Raw genomic sequence first — 22,145 nt, 5'->3', positions numbered from 1 at the left:
TTAATCGTCAGGAGCGCACCAACACATGAGCACAACATACTCGTCCTCGTTCGCTTGCAAGAACCACAAGTCGTCTGAGGCAGTGGTGAGCAAGTACGGTGTGAATGAAGACGCGCCGGAGCGCGGGGCGCCTCTAGTCGGCGTGCCGTAGTAAAGACGTAGAAAAAGAAAAGCAACTATAGCGAAAGCTTGTCCGGTGCTTGGAGCCATGAGCGCCATGGTCGCGAGGGAAGCGGCTTATCTGCGATGGTGCTCGACTTGCCACTTGTTATAGCGATCCTAAACCGCCTACGTTAATAGACAGGATGCAGCTGTACACTCTATAGCATAGTATCGTATACCATTATATAAATGCCTTTTGGGTTACCGTGCGTGAATTTTTTGTGGTGAGATGGAAGAGTGAAGGTGAAGAGAGACGGTGATAAGCAGGGTGCGCATAGCTCGCTTAGAAACCTGTCTGCCTCACCCGGCGTCGATGAGGCGTTTGATCCGAGTCCGGATCGAGTCTCCTGGTTTTCTCGATGACGGGACAGGAGCTTGGTTTACAGAGATAGCGCACGTATAAAAAAAATGAAAAAGAAAATGTCGCCAAAGTTCTCGCGGCGAATATCTTTTTGCGTTCACAGACGCTACTGTAAGTGCTGGCACCGACAGCCATGGCTCAGGTTTTTGGGCAAGCTCTCTCGGCGACGACAGGACCGGAGATAGTAAGAAATCGTGAGATCGTTTTTAAGAACGTACACGCGTGTTCCTCTTACACTCTACAGACAGACACCAAAGCTGTACCTCGTATACTTTGTTAAAAACAAAGGAACAAGCACGAAACCACCGCGCTTCACGAAGCACATCGCGTCGGAGTCATCAACACTTTTGCTAACGTCAGCTACAACTTCTTTTTCGCAGTAAGTGGACGATCACCGTTAGCGGCCAACAGCCGTCGCGTTTGGTTGCGCCTGCGCAAAGTAAACTGCGGCTGAAGCCCATGCGTGTGCATAACGCTGTGTTTACAAGCGTTTCTTACATACCTCCAGGCGCACGTTAACGTCTACACGCCGCTGAAATGTAGTTTTTATACCCTGCTTCTTGAAGTTATTAAGAAGAGCAACCGGCGGCCATGGCGAGAAAATAATTTATGATTTTAATCACCTAATCAGATATCAATTTGAAACCGCCCGGCAAGAGACCGGCAAGACACAGTGTGACACGGCAAGTTGTCAACTTCTGCGGCACCACACAGAATCTGCGAGACGGAGTATTTAGCTACACACGCCCCAACCATACTCTATCGGCGCTGAGAAGCCCTTTCAGTAGCGATTTTTCTTCGCGAAATTTAGCCACCAATTAGCGCACCAGAATTTAATTTTTTGTTCGCGCAGGTTCTAACGCTTGAGCTACAGCCTGAATACGGCAAACCGTTCAAAATTTTTTATATACTTAGCATACAAGCTCTAAAATAAAGTATTTTCTTATTGAGAGGGTGTGTAAAAATCTAGGTATAGTTACATGCCAATTATGACGCCTTTTGGCCCATTTATATCAACATTTTAGGGTAATACGAAATGCTACATACAATTCTTCCCCGATTTCCGCCCAGCCAGACTCAGCGTTATGGCTTTATCGGTACCTCGCAAAGCTGATCCTGTCATGCACAGTCTCACACACTGTCTCGTTAGTCCCATGCAACACCACGGAAGCTGTAGCCGCATTTCGAATAATAATAATAATAATAATAATAATAATAATAATAATAATAATAATAATAATAATAATAATAATAATAATAATAATAATAATAATAATAATAATAATAATAATAATAATAATAATAATAATAATAGAACACACATGCAGTTCATGTATCCCCGTACCTTCATGTAAGATCCTAGGAGTACAGTGGTGCCTCATTAAGGAACATTAGAATTTTTGGTGAAGTTGCGTCAAAGCATAGCTCAGAAAGAAGTGATCGTCGTTACCGGGGTGTTCGAATCGAGGATTACTCCATCGCCCGGCAAGAGACAGTGTGACACGGCGGACTGTCAACTTCTGCGGCACCGCACAGAATCTGCGAGACGGGAGTATTTAGCCACACACGCCCCGGCCATATTCTATCGGCGTAGAGAAGCCCTGGCTCCAAGCTCGTTTCTCAAAAGGTTCCAAACCCCACGAGCCCAGCAAAGTCTCTCGCAACGACGGAAGGAAGCCGCAGGCTTCGCAGAAGTTCTCCAAGTCCCACCGCTGTCTCAACGCCGCGTCGCACTGCAGAACGACGCGACGACATTGGCGGCGGCCACAATAGAAGCGAGCGTCGGCCACAACCGAAGAACAAGGTGGCGCGAGCATGTCGGCGCACCATCACTGCAGCACTGGGCTCCTCGCTGACTTGTTTCACTGCACGCGCCGGCGGTCAGGGCCTGTTGGGCTGCGGCGCTGCGGAGAAGAGCACTACGCAGGCGGCCACGGCGATGGAGAGCAGGAAAGCGGCCAGCAGGAAGCGGTCGCAGACGACGGCCACTTGGTGCCACTCCCCCCGCAGCGCGTCGCGTCGATCGCGTTCCGCCACGCGAAGCTCGTTCTTCTCGATCGTCTGGTACACCTGTGCGGATGCAGTGCACTTTGCTCAGCCGACACCAATACATTACGGACCACGCAAGCTGCGCGCTGCTGGCCTATAGGAGCGCAAGAAGTCGCCCGTCCGGCTAAGTGAGGCTGTGGACAGTTAGCAGCATCGCCAGTATGTGGAACAGATGTGACCATTTCGCCATGTGTTTTCGCGGTCCGTAATTATTTTGTGGTTGATCGTTACATTTTCGCACGTAACTTGCGAACCGCAGCGCGAAGGTCGCAACAGACGAAATAAAGAGACAGACACAGCGCTGACCAAAATCTGCGCTTTTCCCAAGTTAAGAATGGCAACGTTCCCAGTATGCCATTCTTCTAAAGCACGTTAATAGTTGCCTCTGGAGCTCTTTTGAGCGTTCGCAATGTCCGTCTACATCCGTCTAGACATTCTCTCGCCTGCTGTGATTTTCGTGCTGCATCTCACGAGTATGGAATGTTCAGCTTACATTTCTTTTGGAGCGAACGCACGTGCACATAGAAACGCAAATAAAAGTATGGACTAAACCTGCGGGTTGCTCACGGTGAACCATGTTCAGTTAACGATGATGCGGAGAAGTACAATGCTGCTCGAGGAGGTCGAGCAGCCGAGCGGAACAAAGCATTCTCCGTATTTTTCGTTGCCTTTCTGCGTCTTCAACTTACGCTATGGCGTAGCAATCATGAACCATGTTCGAGCCATATCTTCTGCGTGTGAAATGGGCATTTTCGCTCTGCCTTACAACACCGGAATGCAGTCTCTGCTCGTGCTCTTTATGACATCGAGGGAGCGCGCCAGGAGAGTTCACTCAGCTTGTGGCTTTATATTACCCGACATTACTTGACATACTCGACTGGTGCATGCAGACAAATAATTCCCTGGGATCGAGCTTGAAACAGAAACGGGGATTCAGTGCTCTTTAATAAATGAGAGGTTGCACTGCGCAGTTATTGCAAGACAAACACGAAGAAAACCCGCTCACATACGATCGTGTGTGTGTGTTATCCTGCTTTCTTCGGTGTTTGCCTGCTGGTTGGAACATCGCAGCGCCACTTCGCATCCACGATTAAAAATGAACTATAGTCGACACGCGACCCTTCATTGTACTCCTTGACACAGTTTCGTATATGGCCTATATTTGTTATTTTTATTATTTTATTCCTTCATATATATTTTTTAGTCCTTTCTGTATAATCTCAATCACCTCATACGAAATAGCGAGACAAGCATGTATAACACGGATGACAACTCGAGATTTCCTTTAAGAGGAAGCTTTAGCTCGGGCACAACTCCGACGCGGCCTATTCAAATACATGTAAAAACGCAAAAACGTTTTTATGAGATAACCCCTGGACCGATTTTGATGAAATTTGTTGCATTTGAAAGAGAAAGTTAAATTCTAGTGACTGTTGGAAGCGGAATTTCGATTTAGGGCTTGAATTTTCTTTAAACGATTTTCAAATATTTGACCGTTTGAAAAAAATAGAAGCACGAAGTTTACAAATTCATAGCTCTGCATCAAGAACTGATATCGCGGTTCTGTGAACGGCATCCATTAGACCATTCAAAGCGGACAAATTCAATATGTAATTTTACATCTTACGTGAATTTGTTGCGTTGGTTACAACGGTTTTGCAAAAGTTGTATTTCCCTATGATTAATTTTTTTTATATTCATCTGTAACATATCAATTTTGTCCGCTTTAGATGTACTATTAGATGCAATTCACAGAATTGTATTATCATTTTTAGTGGTTGAGTTACAGAGTTGTAAACTTGATAGTTTCGTTTTCTGAAAATTTTTAATTTTTGTCTAGTTTTAATAAAAAATTGACGACCTAACTCAAAAATTCGAAACCAACAGTCACTAGATTTTAAGTTTTTCTTTTAAATGCAGCAAACCCCGTCAAATTTGGTGCAGTGGTTGCCGAGAAAAACGAATTCTCCTTTTACATGTATTTAGATAGGAGCACCCGAGCTAAAGCTTCCTCTTAACTCTCTCTCGCTTCGCCTCCTGCCGGCGGCAACAGGTGCGCGCGTACCTTAGCGAGCACCCGCAGGAACTGCTTCTCGAACTCGTCCGAGGAGCCGTCGACCGCGGGTCCCGGCACCGGCGGCGGCGGGACCCCGCCGCCCAGCACGCTCCCGAGTCCGGCGCAGAACTCCTTGCGGTGCCGCAGCCGCGGGGAGAAGTTGTACCGCTCGATGTGGTCCAGCTCCAGCTTGTCCGAGTCTAGCGACGGACTCGGCGGCTGCAGACGGGACGACTTGCTCGACTCGCGCGACGAGTCGTGGCGCTGGTGGTGGTTCTGCGCGCCGCACGAGGAAGGACAAATTTAAAGGCAAGGAGGGTAACCAGGACTGGGTCCTGTTATGACTACCCTGCGCTGGGGGAAGGGCGTCGATGTCGCTAACATAGTGAAAATTCTCAGCTCTGTATCACAGACGGTCCGCGGTTGCCTTTGGAAATTGCAGGAGCTCTTTTGTGGCCATCCGCAGCTGTGATATGCGGGACAATGGTCCAACTATCTTGTCCCCCAACGGGAAACGTATTCCGTCTAGGTGGTTTGCAGTGGTGCAGAAGGCAAAGCTTTCATTTGCAAAGAACGGACACAGAAGACGTCACACAGTCTTTTCGCGCCCACAGGCACTGCATTCAACGTTATCGGTCATTCCAACAAAGAATACGCATGCATTGGAGAATGCAGGAGGGGCTAAGTGAAGCTTAAATCGTGGCGCGAACGTGTACACGCGGATGGTCAAACTTACTGCGCTTCACGGCACGGCCGGTGAACACTTGCATACTGTACAGGACGACACGTGCACTGCAGCGATAATAAAATTTGCCGTTCTTCAGTCACATTCCTTAGTTTCGCATGACCTTACGAATATGGCTGTCATCCCTCATGTCATGTGATACAGCGGCCTACATGCTAGCGGCTCGGCATACCCCTTGTAAAACATATATATGCTGGGAGCGATCATAATTATCGCGTGTAAGTAGACATTGTAGCCTATAAGTCATCGATGGAAGAAAAAAAAAAAATGGCAGCTCCTTTCAACGCTTCACTAGAACGCCAGAAAACGCCATTGCATAAAAATCTTAAAAGCTGACGGCTCGCGGTGTCTGTCCCTGCGTTCATGAGGAAACAACTAAAATACAGCGCGTTCGTTCAGCCTCTCCGACTCACTTAAGCTCACGTACCTAATGAGCTCCACCAGCGTATGTATACTGCTAGAGGCACATACTAATGTGAGCGGTATGCGCTTCGCGTAGACGCTCAGTGAACCACGTCGCGTGTGTGGCGAATCATTTCACCCAAAAACTAAGAGGCCTGATGCGCCTCATTATGTTAAAACATGCGCTCAATGACATTCTTTGGGATGTGTTAATAGCGTTTCGGAGCGAAAATATTTTGCGCCTACTTTCACGTCTACACACAATGATCATGTACTGGTGACACTGTGGCGGACGAACCTCGTGCATGCGTGTCATATGCCGCCTCGCCTTCGATGTGAGACACACAGTCCACTCGATGGACTCGTCTTGAAGCCTGCTCAGGCCCACCTTCTCACGAAACGACCGATTTAAATTCTGGGTTTTCACGGGTCAAAACCACGACATGATTATGAGGCAGACCATAGTGGGGAACTCCGGTTTAATCTTGACCACCTGGGGTTCTTTAACGTGCACCTACTGCACGGTACACGAGCATCTATTGCATTTCGCCCTCCAGCTTGAAATGCGGCCGCCGCGGCCGGAATTTGATCTGCACCCCACGCACCCACACCAACCCACACACACCCACACGCACCCACACACACTCACACACACACATACACACACACACGCACACATATACACACCCGCACCCACCCACACGCACACACACACATACTCACACACACGCACCCACACACACCCTCACACACCTCCCCCCCACACACCCACTTACACCCACACCCACCCACACACACTCACACACACGCACACACACATACACACGCACACACACCCATCCACACACATACACACCCGCACCCACACACACCCTCTTACACACACCCCCACGCACACACACACACACACACACACACACACACACACACACACACACACACACACCTTTCGTTCGTCGCCGCTAGGTCCGCAGCAGCCGAGCAGCAGCAGCCGGGCCAGAAATCCCAGCACGAGCCGGCGCAGTCCGCGCGGTACCTCGGCGCCCCGGGATCCCCGGTGGTGCAGGCTGAGCGTCACCACACTCAGCGCCGTCGTGCACGCCACCACGCACGTGCTGAGGCCGTAGTACACGCCTGCGCAGACGCCGCGTGCAAAAGTGACGCGCGCTCTCAAACTCCCGTCACAAAGCTATGGAGTTCTGGCGGGCTTTTTGGTTTCGCCGATGTTCTGTGACATTTTTCATAAACAAGAATTTCTTTCGCAGCAAAAGCAGACCAGTGTTCTTCGGCAACTGCAGCAGCGCAAATCTAGACTGTTGTGGTGGGGCTTCTTTGAAAACGTTGAGGTCTACCGGCCTACATGATAGACAATGAGAGCACTGCGGGCTATCCACCTAGATTGTGTTATCTATTGATGCACTTCGTGCTTCCCTTCTTATTATTTCTCTCTTTATCCAATTAACCGATCAGACATTCTGCCTTGCATCAGCCAACCAGGCCACCTGAACAAAATCCTACATTTAATACATGTCGTTGTGAACTCCTGCCTTATACTTACATGTTTATGTGACTTCCCTCCAGTTATATATATATATATATATATATACATATAATCTACACCTAGTGACCGGCTTCCCACATTTCATAAACTTACTTTCTTCCACTTTGACACTCCTGATGCTAACGCATTAAATATTATGCTGTATATTATGGATGTATCCATGTATATTTTGCAACTCGTCAATGCAAGTTCAGCGAAACCTCGCAACGTCCGCCACGGCGACGCCGAGCATCGGTCGCGCGCACTCACTGAGCAAGGGCACCGAGGCCGCGGGGGGCAGGCTGTCGCGCACCACGACCAGGAAGACGGCCAGGCAGAGCAGCGTGTTGATGCCCAGCGTCACCTTTTCGCCGGACTCGCAGGGCACCAGGAAGCCCAGGAGGGCCAGCGCGTTCACCACCACGCACGGCAGCACCAGGTGCAGGAGCTGCGATCCGGGCCGCCGGCGAAGCCGCAGGGTGTACGTGACGCCCCGGTATTGAGGGGCCGCCGTCGCAGCTACGCTGTCGCCCTCTTCGCCCGCAGCGGTGGACGCAGCCGCAGTTGACGCGGACGCGTCCGGAGGCGGGTGCACCTGCTGGGCGACGGTCATCTCGAGCAGCTCGAACTCGCCGTGCCTGAGAAAGCGGCCCAAACCGTCCGTGGTCTGGGCCGGCTCCAGTTCCACCTGCGCGAGAGAGGAAGTCTGTTATAGAAGGGCCAAAGTACTTGACTGTACATGTCAAAGTGAAACGCGCTAGTGATCCGCAACGATGAAAAGGACACAAACTACACATGGACAAGAGCGAACTGAGAACTGCGGTTGCAACCGACAAGTGTACGGGCGTTATGTATTCTTGAGAAAACACATCCTTCTCTTGGAGAGACGTAATAGAGAGAAAAGACTCCAAAGTCAGCCGGCTGCCTCCCGTATGCTGTAGTAAAGAGGTATAAGGAATTAAATACGATAGGAAAAAAAGTAGACAAAATAAAAGGTGGAGATACGGAGAGAGAAAGAGAAAATAGATGGAGATAGCTAGCTAGTTGACAGACAGACAGACAGACAGACAGACAGACAGACAGACAGACAGACAGACAGACAGACAGACAGACAGACAGACAGACAGACAGACAGACAGACAGACAGACAGACAGACAGACAGACAGACAGACAGACAGACAGACAGACAGACAGACAGACAGACAGACAGACAGACAGACAGACAGACAGACAGACAGACAGACAGACAGACAGACAGACAGACAGACAGACAGACAGACAGACAGACAGACAGACAGACAGACAGACAGACAGACAGACAGACAGACAGACAGACAGACAGACAGACAGACAGACAGACAGACAGACAGACAGACAGACAGACAGACAGACAGACAACGCGATGTAACTTATTCGGGTAACGGGCGGCGACTGACGTGGCGAAAGAAAAGTATCCCTTCTTTGTTTCTGCCCGTGCAGGAGGAAAGAAACATGCACAGAGATAGAAGTCACAGAAATGAGCCGCGTCTCTTATCTGTGTGTGGAGTACGACATCAACAAATGACGATGTACCCAACTGGGCGGAGTATGAGCAAAAGAATTGGCTCAAGTGGACTAGCAGCTCCTGTGGCTGCTAGGTATTTTGTCAGCCAAAGTAGCCTTGTGTCAACGCAGGAGCTGTTCTCTTACAGCATGCTGTAATTATCGCTCTACATGAATAACTACCATCTGTCAGCATCCTGTTATGTCTGCTCAGACGTCTCCTCGGGAGGGAATCACACGCGGTGTGGAACGAAGGACGTGCCTGCTGCGAGTCGTACGTCCAGGAGACGAACTGCAGTTCGCAGAGGTGCACGTCGAATGGGAAGTAGTGCAAGTCCAGGCGGCAGGCGCTCGACAACACCGCCTGCACCGGGAACAGCACCTCGCCCGTCCACCGCACGATCACGTTGCTGCCCAGGTGGCCCGCGTGGTAGTCGCCGCGTGCGCTGTGAGAGAACGCCAAGGTGCAGCTGAGGCGCAAGAGAAACCAACGCTCATGTGCTATGGCCGTCTCAAAAAAAAAAAAAAAAGAAAAAAAAGGAAGGAGCTTGAGCTACGCGCAACTCCGCTGTTTTTTTTCTCACGCTCACTGCCACCATGCGCGTTCCACAGCGGTACCGGACAGCAGCCGTACCGGACATCTGTCGCGCTGTAGCTTTAAACAACCTGATCATCTTTATTCGGGGAAGAAAACTAATTCGGCTGAATCATTCGCTTTTGACTTTACCTGGCGCCCAGTGGAGGACTTAGTTCACTGTGACCGACTTTGTCCTTGCTCAATGATAAGTCGCGCTGAATAAGCTTTCGTTACCCTTGTTATAAGGAAGGCGTGGCCAACTGTGTACATGCTTGGTGCACTCACTTTGCAGCACCTATACGACGTCTGTTACCTACTTTGCCATCAGGTGCGTGCGCCACTTGCTTATTGCTGTCTTTCTTTTTCGTATAAAAGCTTCGTTCTGCAGCAGCGAAGTTCTAGAACACCCCATCTTGAGAAGTTCGACAGGTGCGACGCACGGTGATTAAAACTAATGCTGGGATTTTCACGCGATAGCGTTAAGGAGCCCGCGTCGTAGAAAGTCCAGCGTCGGCGTCCCGCGCACGACGTCGGATGTCGTTTCGACAAAACAAATTTTCGAACCACACACACCAAGGCCCTCCATGTGACGAAAAAAATAACTGAAATAATTAAATTTCTCAAGCTAAAATACGTGGAAAAATCGTAAACTACGACTTACACATAACATACAGACATGATAGCTCTCGGACTATAATTTGAATATACGAGAAAACATAATTCTATTACGCGAAAACTCAAAGAAACCCATTTTCCAGCGTTTTTACAATTTACAGATCGGCCGCGGCGTCCGCTATTAGCGCGCGCCGGCGCGTCAGTATCTCGGGGGCCACGGAGCAGCGCGCCCGGTTCCTTGCACTACCACCAGATGGTGCTCGCCTCCACCGCATCGCGGCTCACGCAAGAGGCCGCGTTTCTACCACAAAGCCCTCCTTCGTGCATAGCGTTCGCGACTAGCGTTTCCCGGTAAACATTAAGATTACATGCGCTGCATTTGCCGGGCAGCGTGAGAAGCAGTCGGGGATCTTTGAATGCTATCGCGTTACACTCTTAAAGGCAAAACTTAAGCGTCCTCCAAATTTTAGATGCCTAAACGACAATATGATTATGAGGCACGCCGTTAATGTAGAGCTCCTAGATAATGTTGACCACCTGGGTTTCTTTACCGGTACCCAGTGCGCGTTACACGAACGATTTTGTATTCCGCCTCCATCAGAATGTAGCCGGCGCAGCCGGACTCGTACCCGCGACCTCATACTCATCGGTGTAAGACCATATTCATTGAGCTACCGCGGTGGGTCTGTACAGCGATACCAGCGCTATCACTGTGTGGATCACTTTTTGCGCGACAACAACTACCCCCAAAAGCCTACACTAGCTATATGAAATTCATACTTTCGCCCGCCATTCACATCAACCAAGCTAGTTTTGGACGAAACCTAAAAAAAGAAAATAAAGGTTCGATAATCTGTGAGAGCGGGACTAATCCTTTGGGTCATGAGGTCAATAACGGGATCAGGCGGATCAAACTAGATGGAGGCGAAATGCGGTGGAGTTAGCGCATAGTAATTGTGTGGATCGTTAAAGAGCTCTGCTCGACGCATGGATTAATGCCAGAGTGCTACACACCAATGGGTTTCTGACGTGGCTGCGCTGAAACTTGGATTTCAACAGATAATCTCCTCCGATATTTAATTACGTTAACATACAATTACGGGCGCGGATGGAGTTAGTTACCCAAAGAAGCCCAGTATGCTTGTGACTATGTGCATGTCTATACCCGCACGGCAGAAGGAGACACTCGGGCGCAGATATTGCCGGCATGACCCTGGAAGGCTAGAACAGCCCGCAGTTTGCATTTCCCTCCACCTCCTCCTCCTCCTCCTACAGTAGCTTTCAGCCTCCTGCCAGAGTAATCATAGTCGTCAATTTGATTATTGGCAATAAACCGTGGTATCTTCGGTTTGCAAAAAAGACGGATAAATGAAGCTAACTAGTATTAGAGGATGATTTCACTTAACGTAACAACACAAGCATATCCGGTAAACAGTGGTCAAGAAATTATCACATCATTACAACAAGACGTGCATTAATGTTAATTTACGTCAGCCTGTTCGACTAGTACTGCTTAGGAGGCGATATCTGCGATGAGGCACTAACTTACGCAGAAGACAAGCGTAAAAGACGCGCTGCATGTAGCATTGAAATTGCTTCTGACGCGACCACACATAAATTCGCTTGAAGTGGACGACGTTAAGTTTACTGGCTGAATAACTCACTCACTCACTCACTCACTCACTCACTCACTCACTCACTCACTCACTCACTCACTCACTCACTCACTCACTCACTCACTCACTCACTCACTCACTCACTCACTCACTCACTCACTCACTCACTCACTCACTCACTCACTCACTCACTCACTCACTCACTCACTCACTCACTCACTCACTCACTCACTCACTCACTCACTCACCAGAGCGCCGACACCTTTATTGCTATACATGCGAATCGAACAGGAGACCTCTAGAACAGAAAACATGCTATCATGCAGCAACACAAAAGAAAGCACGTAAGGGGCATAACAGACATTCCTGAATGTTTTCGCTACAAGCTTTAAGGGGCCCTGACTGCCCGAATACGTCCTGTAGTCCTACTTGTTGTAGAGGACCAGGTCCGGCTTCCAGACTTGCCCAGATGGAATGCGCAGCACGCCAATGCCCCCGAAGTCTGATGCATTCCACTTGAGGTGAGCATCCGTCCAGCGCTGCGAGCACAGAAGATGAATGATTGCGACATGTTGACAAAGACATGACCATTACAGCAATGACTAAGCCACTAATCCACGCTCTCGTCTCAATAGCAAATTCTGAAAGCCGGCTTTATGGCATAGAAAGTCATAGTACGGTGAAGACAGCTTCGCGTTCCATGAGCCGTGAGGAATTCAAAATGGCGGTATATATACCGCACAACATGCAGAATCTTTCTGAATTACCCTCGGTTGACTAATTGACCAAATGACTGACGGGTGCTGACGTAAAAAAGCAGGAAAAAATTTATTAGAGATGCAAGGCTAACATTGTGAGGCTATGACTAAGCGAGAAACCGACAGTAAGGACAAGCAACGGCAGTGTCCATTGATCCACGCCATGGAAATTTGAAGGTTTGGGGACACAATGGTTGGAAATGACGAAATAACACTATTTGTGTCCTGGATGTATTACTGCATGGTACTTTTCTGCATTGTTACTATGTTGGGCACCGTGCTATTTTACGCTATGCTGTAATATACAATGCTGTAGTACATCATACCAAATAAGAAAAAAAAAAAAGAAAAGAAACGGAAACGTAGCGCGCTACCCTTGTTGCTGGAGGTCTTCCCATTCTTAATTCCGTTTTCAAAACGTTTTCTTGAGAGATTCAAACATGAAACATGCATTTAGTCTGACACAAGGAACTATCACTTCGTCTATTCTTGAGCGCTCAGCGCCCTACGTATTAAGCGCTATCCTTCACTAAGCCACATTATTCAACACTGAGCTGTTACACCTCGTTATGTTGCTTTCTGATCGTTCTATGCTACATATCACTACTCTGCATGACGTCAAAATCTTATTTCTTAAAAATAAACTTTGTGCGATTCCTCTGCGCTGTCATGTTTCCGCCGTAAATTGTATGTTATGCTCGAATACTGAGCACCATTATCGTACTGTTTAAAACTTAAGCCCTGTATGCGACGTTTCGTCTTTCCCCAAGTGGCGTGGCGGCCACTTCTATATACTATGACCGCTTTCGCGTTCGTGGTTTAAAAAGGGGCCATAAGTTTCGTCGGACGAGAGAATGCTTAACCTTCACTAGGAATGAAGCGTTCTGTAAACAACTGTTTCTTTTTTAAGTTTCTACGCGAGTAAATAAAGAAAGACGCTTAGAAGTCTGTATATTAAAGCTAAACAACGGTGAATAGAGGCGGGTACTAAATCAAAACAACGGTAACAACACATATTTCGCCGTAGAAAGCAAGCTGCCTGGGTGCTGAGCCAGGAAGTGCGGCGCCTGCACGCAAAATTGCCATCGGCACAAAATTACGTGTATATAGCGCTTTTCGCAGGGCGCGCATGTTTCAACGATATCAGTAGTGAAAGGAGGGAGCACGACATTAGGGGAAGAGGAAGAAAAAAAAAATAAGAGTGATATCGTGGGTATCAACCAACCTGCGTCAGCCTGCAGTTCGTCGAGATTGTCTGGCTTTTCTCGTCCTGCAAGAGAAGAGAAAAAAGACACCAGGAAATGATATACAGAAGAACTGGAGTGAGTACAGAGGCAGGCAAGAGTCTACAGTTAACAATCAGGCACTTCATCACAGAAATTACGCCGCGATAAACTGGCTCTCTTTTTCTTTTTTTTTCTTTGTTCGAATCCCGTTCGTGCCCGACAGAGGTCTCGTTCGCCAAACCGGGAAGCGCGGTTGCCCATGGGATAAAGCTCAAAAAAGAAAGAAGGAAATGTAAAGAGGAGGGACCGCGTAAGGAGGTAATCAGATAGAGAGAGCGCACTAAGCAGCATAATCCAAGAGGCGATGTTTACATATGTGCGTGTTTTTCGCGGCAACGCAGAATCGCGCGCCCAGTTTAATTATACGTCGGGACGCGGCGCGTGCTCGCACGGGAAGACTGCAACAGACAAACGAACCCTGTAATGAGTCGCGCGTGTAATTAGCGGCATATCGATGGCGGCAGTCGGATTATAAGAGGTTCTCGAGGCGTACGAGGGGAGTGGGGAAAGGAGCGCGAAGTAGTTGGGAGGATGCAAGTGGTGCCGTTTCGCGTGATCAAGTGGAATACGGCCGTTTTGCAGGTAAAGAAAGAAGCGAAAGACACAGACAGACAGCGGCAGCGGGGGAAAGAGAAAGAGAGAGAGAGACGACGTTGCTTTGCTTAGAGAAGCACGCGGTGCGGTCCGCACGCATTTTTGTGCGAAGCGCAGCAAGAGCAGCATCCTCATGGTCGTCGAGAGAGCGGGAAGGATGCAACAGTGACGTGCCACATATACGCGCCTTTCGCGTGCCCGTTCTCGTGGACCGCGGTGCGGTGGCGGCGGCCTTTCGGGTTTCTCCCTGCTCGTTATGGTTGTCGTTTATGTTGTTGCGCAACGGCAATGCCGAGTACTCTTTGTTCGCGCACGAACTACTGCGGCGCTAGCATGCCCATCTCTGTGTTGAGATATGCTCCTTCTCAATGTGTTTCAGTTCCCCATCTTTCTCCATCTTCTTATTGTTTTTTGATGATTTCTGTCTATTCTCTTCGGAGCAGCGTCGCGGAGACTGAAACTCGGATCGTTCATTAGGCACGCGCTTTCTTTTACCCCCCTCTCTCCAATTCGCTACTGTGCACGCCCCCTCACCATCGCATCCACTGCGCTCTTCCATAGGTGCACCGAGGAACTAGAAGAAAGATGGCACCCCGGCACGTGTTTCAACAAGAAAAACGACTTCCAGTTTCGCCGAGCGAGCGGGATCGTATTTGTGCGTGCGGGGCTCGGGCGGTGGTGGATCGAGGCGCCTTTGCGCGAGGTATATGCTGTATACAGCAGACGTACAACCGCGTGCGGCGCGCCATCTTGCGGTGCGCGAAATGCGGTAAACGATGAATTATTGAGGAACAGTTTCGTCTGCTCCTGTACATTGCAACTTTTCTTTTTTTGTCGCACGCCGCCCATTTTCGTTTGTTGGTCGTCTGCGGGAAGCGAGGGGCTCGCCGCGTGGCTCTGAAACCAGGGATGAGCAGGGGACCGTCTCCCTCTCTCATACGGCGCTATCCTCTTCGCCCCACTTTGCTCTGAAAGGACTCGCCCACAGCCAAATTTAAGCTTCTTTCTTCTTTAACTCGGTGGGGAAGCGACGGTTTACACAGGAAGGTACCTGCAGAAGATACGAAAAGCGAACACGCGTTTGTAAAAACCCGCGCGCAGCATTCCCCCCCCCCCCCGCCCGCCATCTTGATTCCAGTTTTTGCTCCTCGCTCTCGCTTTTTACGGGTTAAAACGATAAGACACGAGCCACGCTTGTTCAGGAACTCCGGGTGATCAATTTTCCGGAGAGAGGTTGAGCGTTGTGAAGCGGGGTTTTTGGGTAATCGGGTCCCTGAAGCTGTCGACCTCGGCGCGTCGTTGTTCTTTCTTTCTAGGTTCTTATTTAAATTTGTCTATCTATAAGCTACGGTTAAATTAGAAGACGCCTCGTCTGCATAGTTTGAGGTAGTACTGATATGCATGGGGACGTTTCTTTTTGTTTTACATTATGCGAAAGTAACGGTGCACAAATGTGATGCTTAATTGAAGGACTTTAAGTTTTTAACTTGTATCGACGAATTAACTTATTTGTAGTCTCTATATATGCCGCGTGTCGTGTGATATTCGTTCAGTGCCCAAAATGAGGGACTTGAAGCTTTCTAAGCCGTGTTCCCATTTCATTGCTTACTGATGTAAAAAAAAATGAAAAATCAGGCCGAATGGCAAGAATATTAGAGAGCTTTAGCAGAGCGTTTACGGTCCGCTCCGCTCGGACCGGAATATCACAATAATTGGCTCGCAGCCGCTCAGCAAAACGCTACCGGGAACACTGACGCGCGTGCGCACAGCACACATAGCGGCAGCGGAACGTGGGACGCTGACCACGTTCCGCTAGGAAACTGATTTAGCGGTGCGTCAGGGAGCGTGTAGTTGCTTTCGTAATCGTTTTACCGCCAAGCTGAGAGCACGTCAGTGGCATCTTTGGAAGACGCTCTTGTTAGATAAGCGAAATCAATGCATTCTGTGCAACCACCGGTGCGCGTGAAACGTGTGCGGAGCGGAGCGCAAGCAAACGCTCTGCTAAAACTGTCTATTACCGTGTGCGATACAAACCGCGATTTGATTTTGGTTATTTGTTGCTTAGATGTTTATATTTCTTATTTAGACTTTATTTTGCAAGTGCATTGGGGTGCTTGTATACGATAACTAGTCTTTTTTTTTCGTGTTTAAAAAAGTAGGGCATATACAATGTACTTGTTGGAACGTACATTAGGCTACAACTTGACTACTCTTTGGGGCCTTGACTTTAGGAGGATGATAGAGCGCTGCGTATGCAAGACGCTTTTTCATTGCCCGAAATACCGGTGTGGGATGGTATACACTGAAACTTTACTGTGTAGCCTTTGTTGCCGCGTTCTTTCACTAGGGCTAGCGATTTTCGCGGAAACTTGATGGACGGTACACCACGATAGAGTTATTGCAATGCAGCCTTTGAGTCCGTACGAAGAACCACATTCTGTGGAGGTAAAGCCTTAAGTTTGAGCAGAGCAGCAGCTATTGCCACGTATTCAAAAACTGTCGACGAGGTTGTACAGTCCAGACGGCCAGACCACGCATATCTCAGGGCGGGAATATAGAATGCAGCTGCGCAGCGGTCTTCGTCTACTTCGACACACCCGTCTGTGTACACTTGAATGAGATTAGGGTAAGTCGTGGTGAAATGTTCCAGACTTTGCTTCTGCAGATGGAATGCAGCTCTTTGACTGCAATCATGGCACATTTAAGTTGCATGTATTATCTTCGAATGTCCAGGGCTGATCTACCTTTTTCTTCTGTCTCGAGCAGCGCAATCCTAAGTCTCGAAGCGTGTTCAGTGCTGCATAAAAATGTGAGCGCGGCCTGTTCCCGCTATCGTCTTCTCGGACTCGCGCACGGCGGTTAGATCCTTCTCGTCCTCAATCATATCTGAACAGGCGAACAGTATTGTGATTAAAGCACTTCAAAGGGCTAGGGAGAGCAGCGAAGGAGGATACCGAATCTCGTGGTTCTGCAGCCCATCTAGATAGCTCAATTAACCCGCTTGGATGTAATCCTAACGAGCAGGCCCACCGGAGAGCGCGCGATTTCACGCACCGCGCTGTCGCGGGTAGGCAGGCTTGGAACGAGGTCAACATCCACAAAGATCCATTATGTACTTTCCACGAAATTGTTTCCCATTATCGACTAGGCAGGAGGACATTTCCACCCCCTCACCCCAAATTGAACAAACCTCAGGCTACCACACTCAGACTCCTGCAAACCCGTTCGTATCCCACTCCTCGATCTCTTAACAAGATAGATCCTGAACACTCACAGTCGTGCCCCAAATGTGGTCATGACATGCTCTTTTGACCACATGCTCTGGCTGTGCCCAGCCCTTAACGCCTCTCCACCAATCATGAAAGAACAATGGCAGGAATTTCTCAAGAGCAGCAATCTCCACATTCAACTCGAGGCTGTCCTGAGGGCCCACGACATTGCGGCGGGACTTGATCTCCCGGTCCCATCGTGGGCGGAGCCACCGACTTGATCTTCGGGAGCCTTGGGTTTTGGCTCCCCAAGATCTCAGTCCCTCAGGACTCAAAGTTCTTGTCATATCATGTCATGTCGCGGCCTGTTACATATACATCTTGAGAGGGTTTTACCGGGCGAAGACTCACTTAAACGTAGTTTCTGGGTCATGAAAATCTGGGAAGCTTGAAGCCGCAGAGGGCGTAACTTAGCTCCGTAGAGCACTTTTAGAGCGATAGCTCTACTGCTCCAGATACAAATCCAGAAAACGCCTGGTTCCGTAAATCTGACCTTCTAGCTCAGCAAAGGTCAAAATGGGAGAGAGCGCCGGCGGCCCCGAGCAGCCCCCGTGAGTTTTCCGTTCATACCGTCTCGTGGGCCATCCAGGAGGTGACACCTGCGACGCTACTGGCACGCTCCTCGCGCCAGCCTCCTGAGAAGCCTTCAGTGCAGCGCTAAACACCATGCTATCTCTTTCGATGCTTCGCCTTCGGGTAAAACTGAGCATTTTTTTGTTGTTCGAAGCCGGCTGAAGGACTCCCAGGCACAATCGAATACACTTTCTGTGTAAGACTCCTAAGCGTTCGTGTTGACAACCTGAGGGTGACAGAAGAGCTAGCTGGTATAGGATCCGACTGGTAATCGGCGCTGCACGTAACTGTAGCATCGACGTCGGGTGGTTGCCACAGCTTATGCCAGCGACATCGCTTGAGTACGTGTAGTCCCTGTGACGATGACATCACAACGTGGTCGACAGCGGGGCGCCAGGGTAGCCTGCGGTCCAAGGTAATGCCGAGAAATCGGATATTGGTGACTTGTCGAATCTGGTATCCGTCCAAATTCCGCATCAAGTGTGTAGATTTTCTTTTAATTCCAGGAAATAGTATGAATGATGATTTCTCTGCTGATAGTGATAGGCCAAGCGCTGCCAAGTGGCCATGAATGACATTTATTGCTCCCTATGCAGGCAGCCAGAGACCCATGTGCAGATGTCGTCGGCACATATAGACATCTTGACTGGTGCTGGATGGTTTAGTATGCATGAAACTAGTCATGGCGATGTTAAATAATAAGGGAGATAAAGCGCTCTCCTGTGGAACTTACCTATTTTATCACTCAAAGCGTCGCGAAGACAAACTTTATTGCGGCGATCATTGAGAAACGTATGTATGAAGTGCGAGAGATGACTTGTCGCGCCTATTTATTTATTTATTTATTTATTTATTTATTTATTTCATGTACCCTCAGGGCCATTGGCATTGGAGAGGGGAGTGGTTGCAGGTATACAAAACAAGAAAAATAGGAAATGTGATACAAGGAACAGGAGTATTGCAATAAAATGTTAACAGGTGTGTATACTCATACAATATTAGCTAAGGCGTTCTTGAAAAGCTGGTAATTTTTGATGGTTGCTGCCAGTGCGGGAAGGTGATTCCATTCTGCTGCTGTACGAGGTATAAATGACTGAAAGAAAGCGTTAGTTCTGCAAAATGGGACACCGACCTTGTAGGCATGATCTGATCGCGATGATAAGTGACGTGGAGGAAAGATTAATTCGCTACGCAAGTGTGGATGATGAAACATCTTATGGAACAGACAGATACGAAACGCTCTGCGACGTGAGGCTAGGGATGGCAGATTAAGGCTTGATTTCATTGAAGATATGCTAGCGGTCCTGTTATAGTTGGAAAGAATGAAGCGAACTGAGTTATTTTGGACCATTTCTAGTGAATGTATTAGGTTTTCATGATGAGGGTCCCAGATGCATGCGGCGTATTCTAGCTTCGGACGTATTAACGTTTTGTACAACAGATGTTTGAGGGATGAGGGCACTTTAGAAAAGTTGCGGCGGATGTAACCAAGCATACGATTAGCATTGTTAATTATGTATGTGATATGTAGAGACCAAGTGAGAGTGGAAGTGATGTGTACACGAAGGTACTTGTACGAGCCTACCGATTCTAAGAGGACATGATTTAAGAAATAAGTGAAGATACTGTTGCTAGTTCTGGATACACGAAGAGATTTACATTTTGTGATGTTAAGTTCCATTAGCCATGTTTTACACCACAATGAAATAGCGTTCAGGTCAGACTGAAGAGCGGTTACATCGTCACTGCTTGTTATTTCTCGGAAAATTACACAATCATCCGCAAATAAATGGATATGAGAGGAAACAGAAGAAGGCAAATCGTTGATGTAAATTAGAAAAAGAAGAGGCCCGAGGACGGAGCCTTGTGGGACGCGGGAATGAACAGGGTTTGAGTGAGAGTTAAGATTATTAGCTGACACGTATTGCGAACGGCTATTAAGGAAACACTCAATCTAAGCAAGACGTTTGGGGTCTATGTTCATGAGCTGTAGTTTGTGAAGTAGCAGTTTGTGACACATTTTATTGAAGGCTTTGTAATAGTCAAGGAAAATGCGATGTGCCATTAAACGAGTATAAAGAATTAGGTTTAGCTTATGTATGGAGGAAGCCAGCTGCGTTGCACAAGAATATATTTTTCGAAAGCCATGCTGTGAAATTGAAAAAAAAAGATGAGTTTGACTGAAGAAAGTTAGCAAGCTGTGAATATAGGATATGTTCTAATATTTCGCATGGGATACTGGTTAGTGAAATAGGCCGATAATTGAGAGGAGGATGCTTGTCACCTGATTTATAAAGTGGAATCACCTTACCGACTTTCCAGTCAAGAGGCAGGTGTCTTGTGTCAAGCGATTGTTGAAAAAGTTTTGCTAGTAAAATAGATGAATAAACAACAGTGCTGTGCAAAAACTTCACGGAAATTAGGTCATGGCCAGGAGCAGAGGAGAGGCTTAACGATTTAATCACGGTTTCGACACCACATCGTTCAATTGTGATCGGAAACATAGCTGGTAATCATAACAAGGTGCAGTGGGTGGGGAAACATTGCAGATTACAGAAAAGTTGTGGATAAATGTTTCATTGAGGGCGGACGCGATATGATCACAGGGTATGGCATTCCCAGAGTTATCTACAAGAGTTATGGTGTCGTCATCTTTTTGGTTAATAACGCGCCAGAATTTCTTGGTATCATTTGTTAACATGGATGGCAGCGTGTGACATAAAAAAATTCTTTCTGGCGTTTCTTTGCGCTGATACATATTCGCTTGAAGCCAATCGGTAGGCACTCCAACGAGCTTCACTCGAGGAAAACTTTGCTGACCTGTACAATCGATTCTTTTTATTTGATAAGCGTCTTATATGAACATTATACCAGGGAGCGTCTGGTTTGTTAGTTACGATGCGAATGGGAATGTACTTGTTGGTTAGGTAAGTAACGTTTTCTACGAAGATTGCCCAGTTAGTTTCTACTGTACGACTGTCGAAATCCTGGAGGAAAACATCAAGGAATGAACATAATTCTATATTAATCGCGTCAAAGTCTGCTTTATTGTAATTACGGATGGTTACAGGTCTTTCGACATATTTAGGTTGTGCGAGATTTAAGTGAAAAAAGAGTAAACAGTGGTCGCTCATTCCTGGAACGTGAGTGATGTTGGAAACTAGGTCGGGCTGTGAAGCGAGAACGAGGTCAAGGGTATTAGCAACAGAATCTGTGGTTCTAGACGGTTCAGTTACAAGCTGTTCGAGAGAAAAAAACTGAGCACATTTCTAAAAATTCTTTAGCTGGCGTGGAAGGTTGGTGTATCGTGGGGCAGTGTTAGAGCAGATTATGTTTGGCATATTAAAGTCACCAAGCAAAAGTAATGGGCAGTTTGAGTAACGTGATGAAACGATGTTAACAACATCGTGTAATTCATTTACGAAGCTCTGTGTATAGGTAGGGGGCCCATAACAGACCCCAATAATCACTTTCTTATGATTTAGGGCGACCCATGCCCAGACATTTTCTAAAGGGGTGTTGATGTGGATACGCTGTGAAGCGAAATTTTTCGTGATAGCGAGCAGTACGCCTCCTGCTTGTCGCCCAATGCGATCACAGCGATAGATAGAGAAATTATTTGGGATAAGAAAAAGTTCGTGGTCTCGAATTTGAGGACGCAACAAGGTTTCAGTTAGTACTATGACATCAGCGCTGCAAGTGTCGATGGCGGAGTTAAGGCAGTCACGTTTGCTGATGATACTGCGGATGTTAGTGAAAAGAACGGATATCTGAGAAAAAGAACGTCCACAAACCCTCGCGCGTCCCTACAGACTGCCGTGAGCCGCACTGATGGGATTATTAGCTGAGGGCGGTTCAGCAGATGACTTCGAACTGGCTGATGATGGCTATTTAAGTCTTGGAAACACCCGTGAAAACATCGAGTGTCGACAGGCCATCCGCACTGTAATGTTCTATGTGACTTAGCAGCTCCAGCACATTGTCTTGAGCAGTGAGACG

General features: G+C 48.0%; 1 protein-coding gene across 2 annotated transcripts in view; it reads right to left on the bottom strand.

Moving 5' to 3' along the window:
* Positions 1-1,117: 1,117 nt before the first annotated feature.
* LOC126531328 (neuronal acetylcholine receptor subunit alpha-10-like) overlaps positions 1,118-22,145 on the bottom strand; it is a 354,454-nt gene continuing 333,426 nt past the window's right edge. For both annotated transcript variants that reach the window (XM_072288417.1, XM_050178828.3), the window contains 7 exons: positions 13,650-13,694; positions 12,096-12,205; positions 9,121-9,304; positions 7,586-8,003; positions 6,722-6,909; positions 4,638-4,904; positions 1,118-2,593 (listed from right to left, as the gene is read on the bottom strand). In XM_072288417.1, coding sequence (XP_072144518.1) covers positions 2,405-2,593; positions 4,638-4,904; positions 6,722-6,909; positions 7,586-8,003; positions 9,121-9,304; positions 12,096-12,205; positions 13,650-13,694 — 1,401 coding nt within the window. In that variant the 3' untranslated portion in view covers positions 1,118-2,404. The remainder of the gene's footprint in view (positions 2,594-4,637; positions 4,905-6,721; positions 6,910-7,585; positions 8,004-9,120; positions 9,305-12,095; positions 12,206-13,649; positions 13,695-22,145) is intronic.

Source organism: Dermacentor andersoni, chromosome 5 (genome assembly GCF_023375885.2).
Source record: "Dermacentor andersoni chromosome 5, qqDerAnde1_hic_scaffold, whole genome shotgun sequence".
NCBI lineage: Eukaryota > Metazoa > Arthropoda > Arachnida > Ixodida > Ixodidae > Dermacentor > Dermacentor andersoni.
The sequence above is the reverse complement of the archived record's forward strand: the minus strand, read 5'-3'. Positions and strand labels throughout refer to the sequence as shown.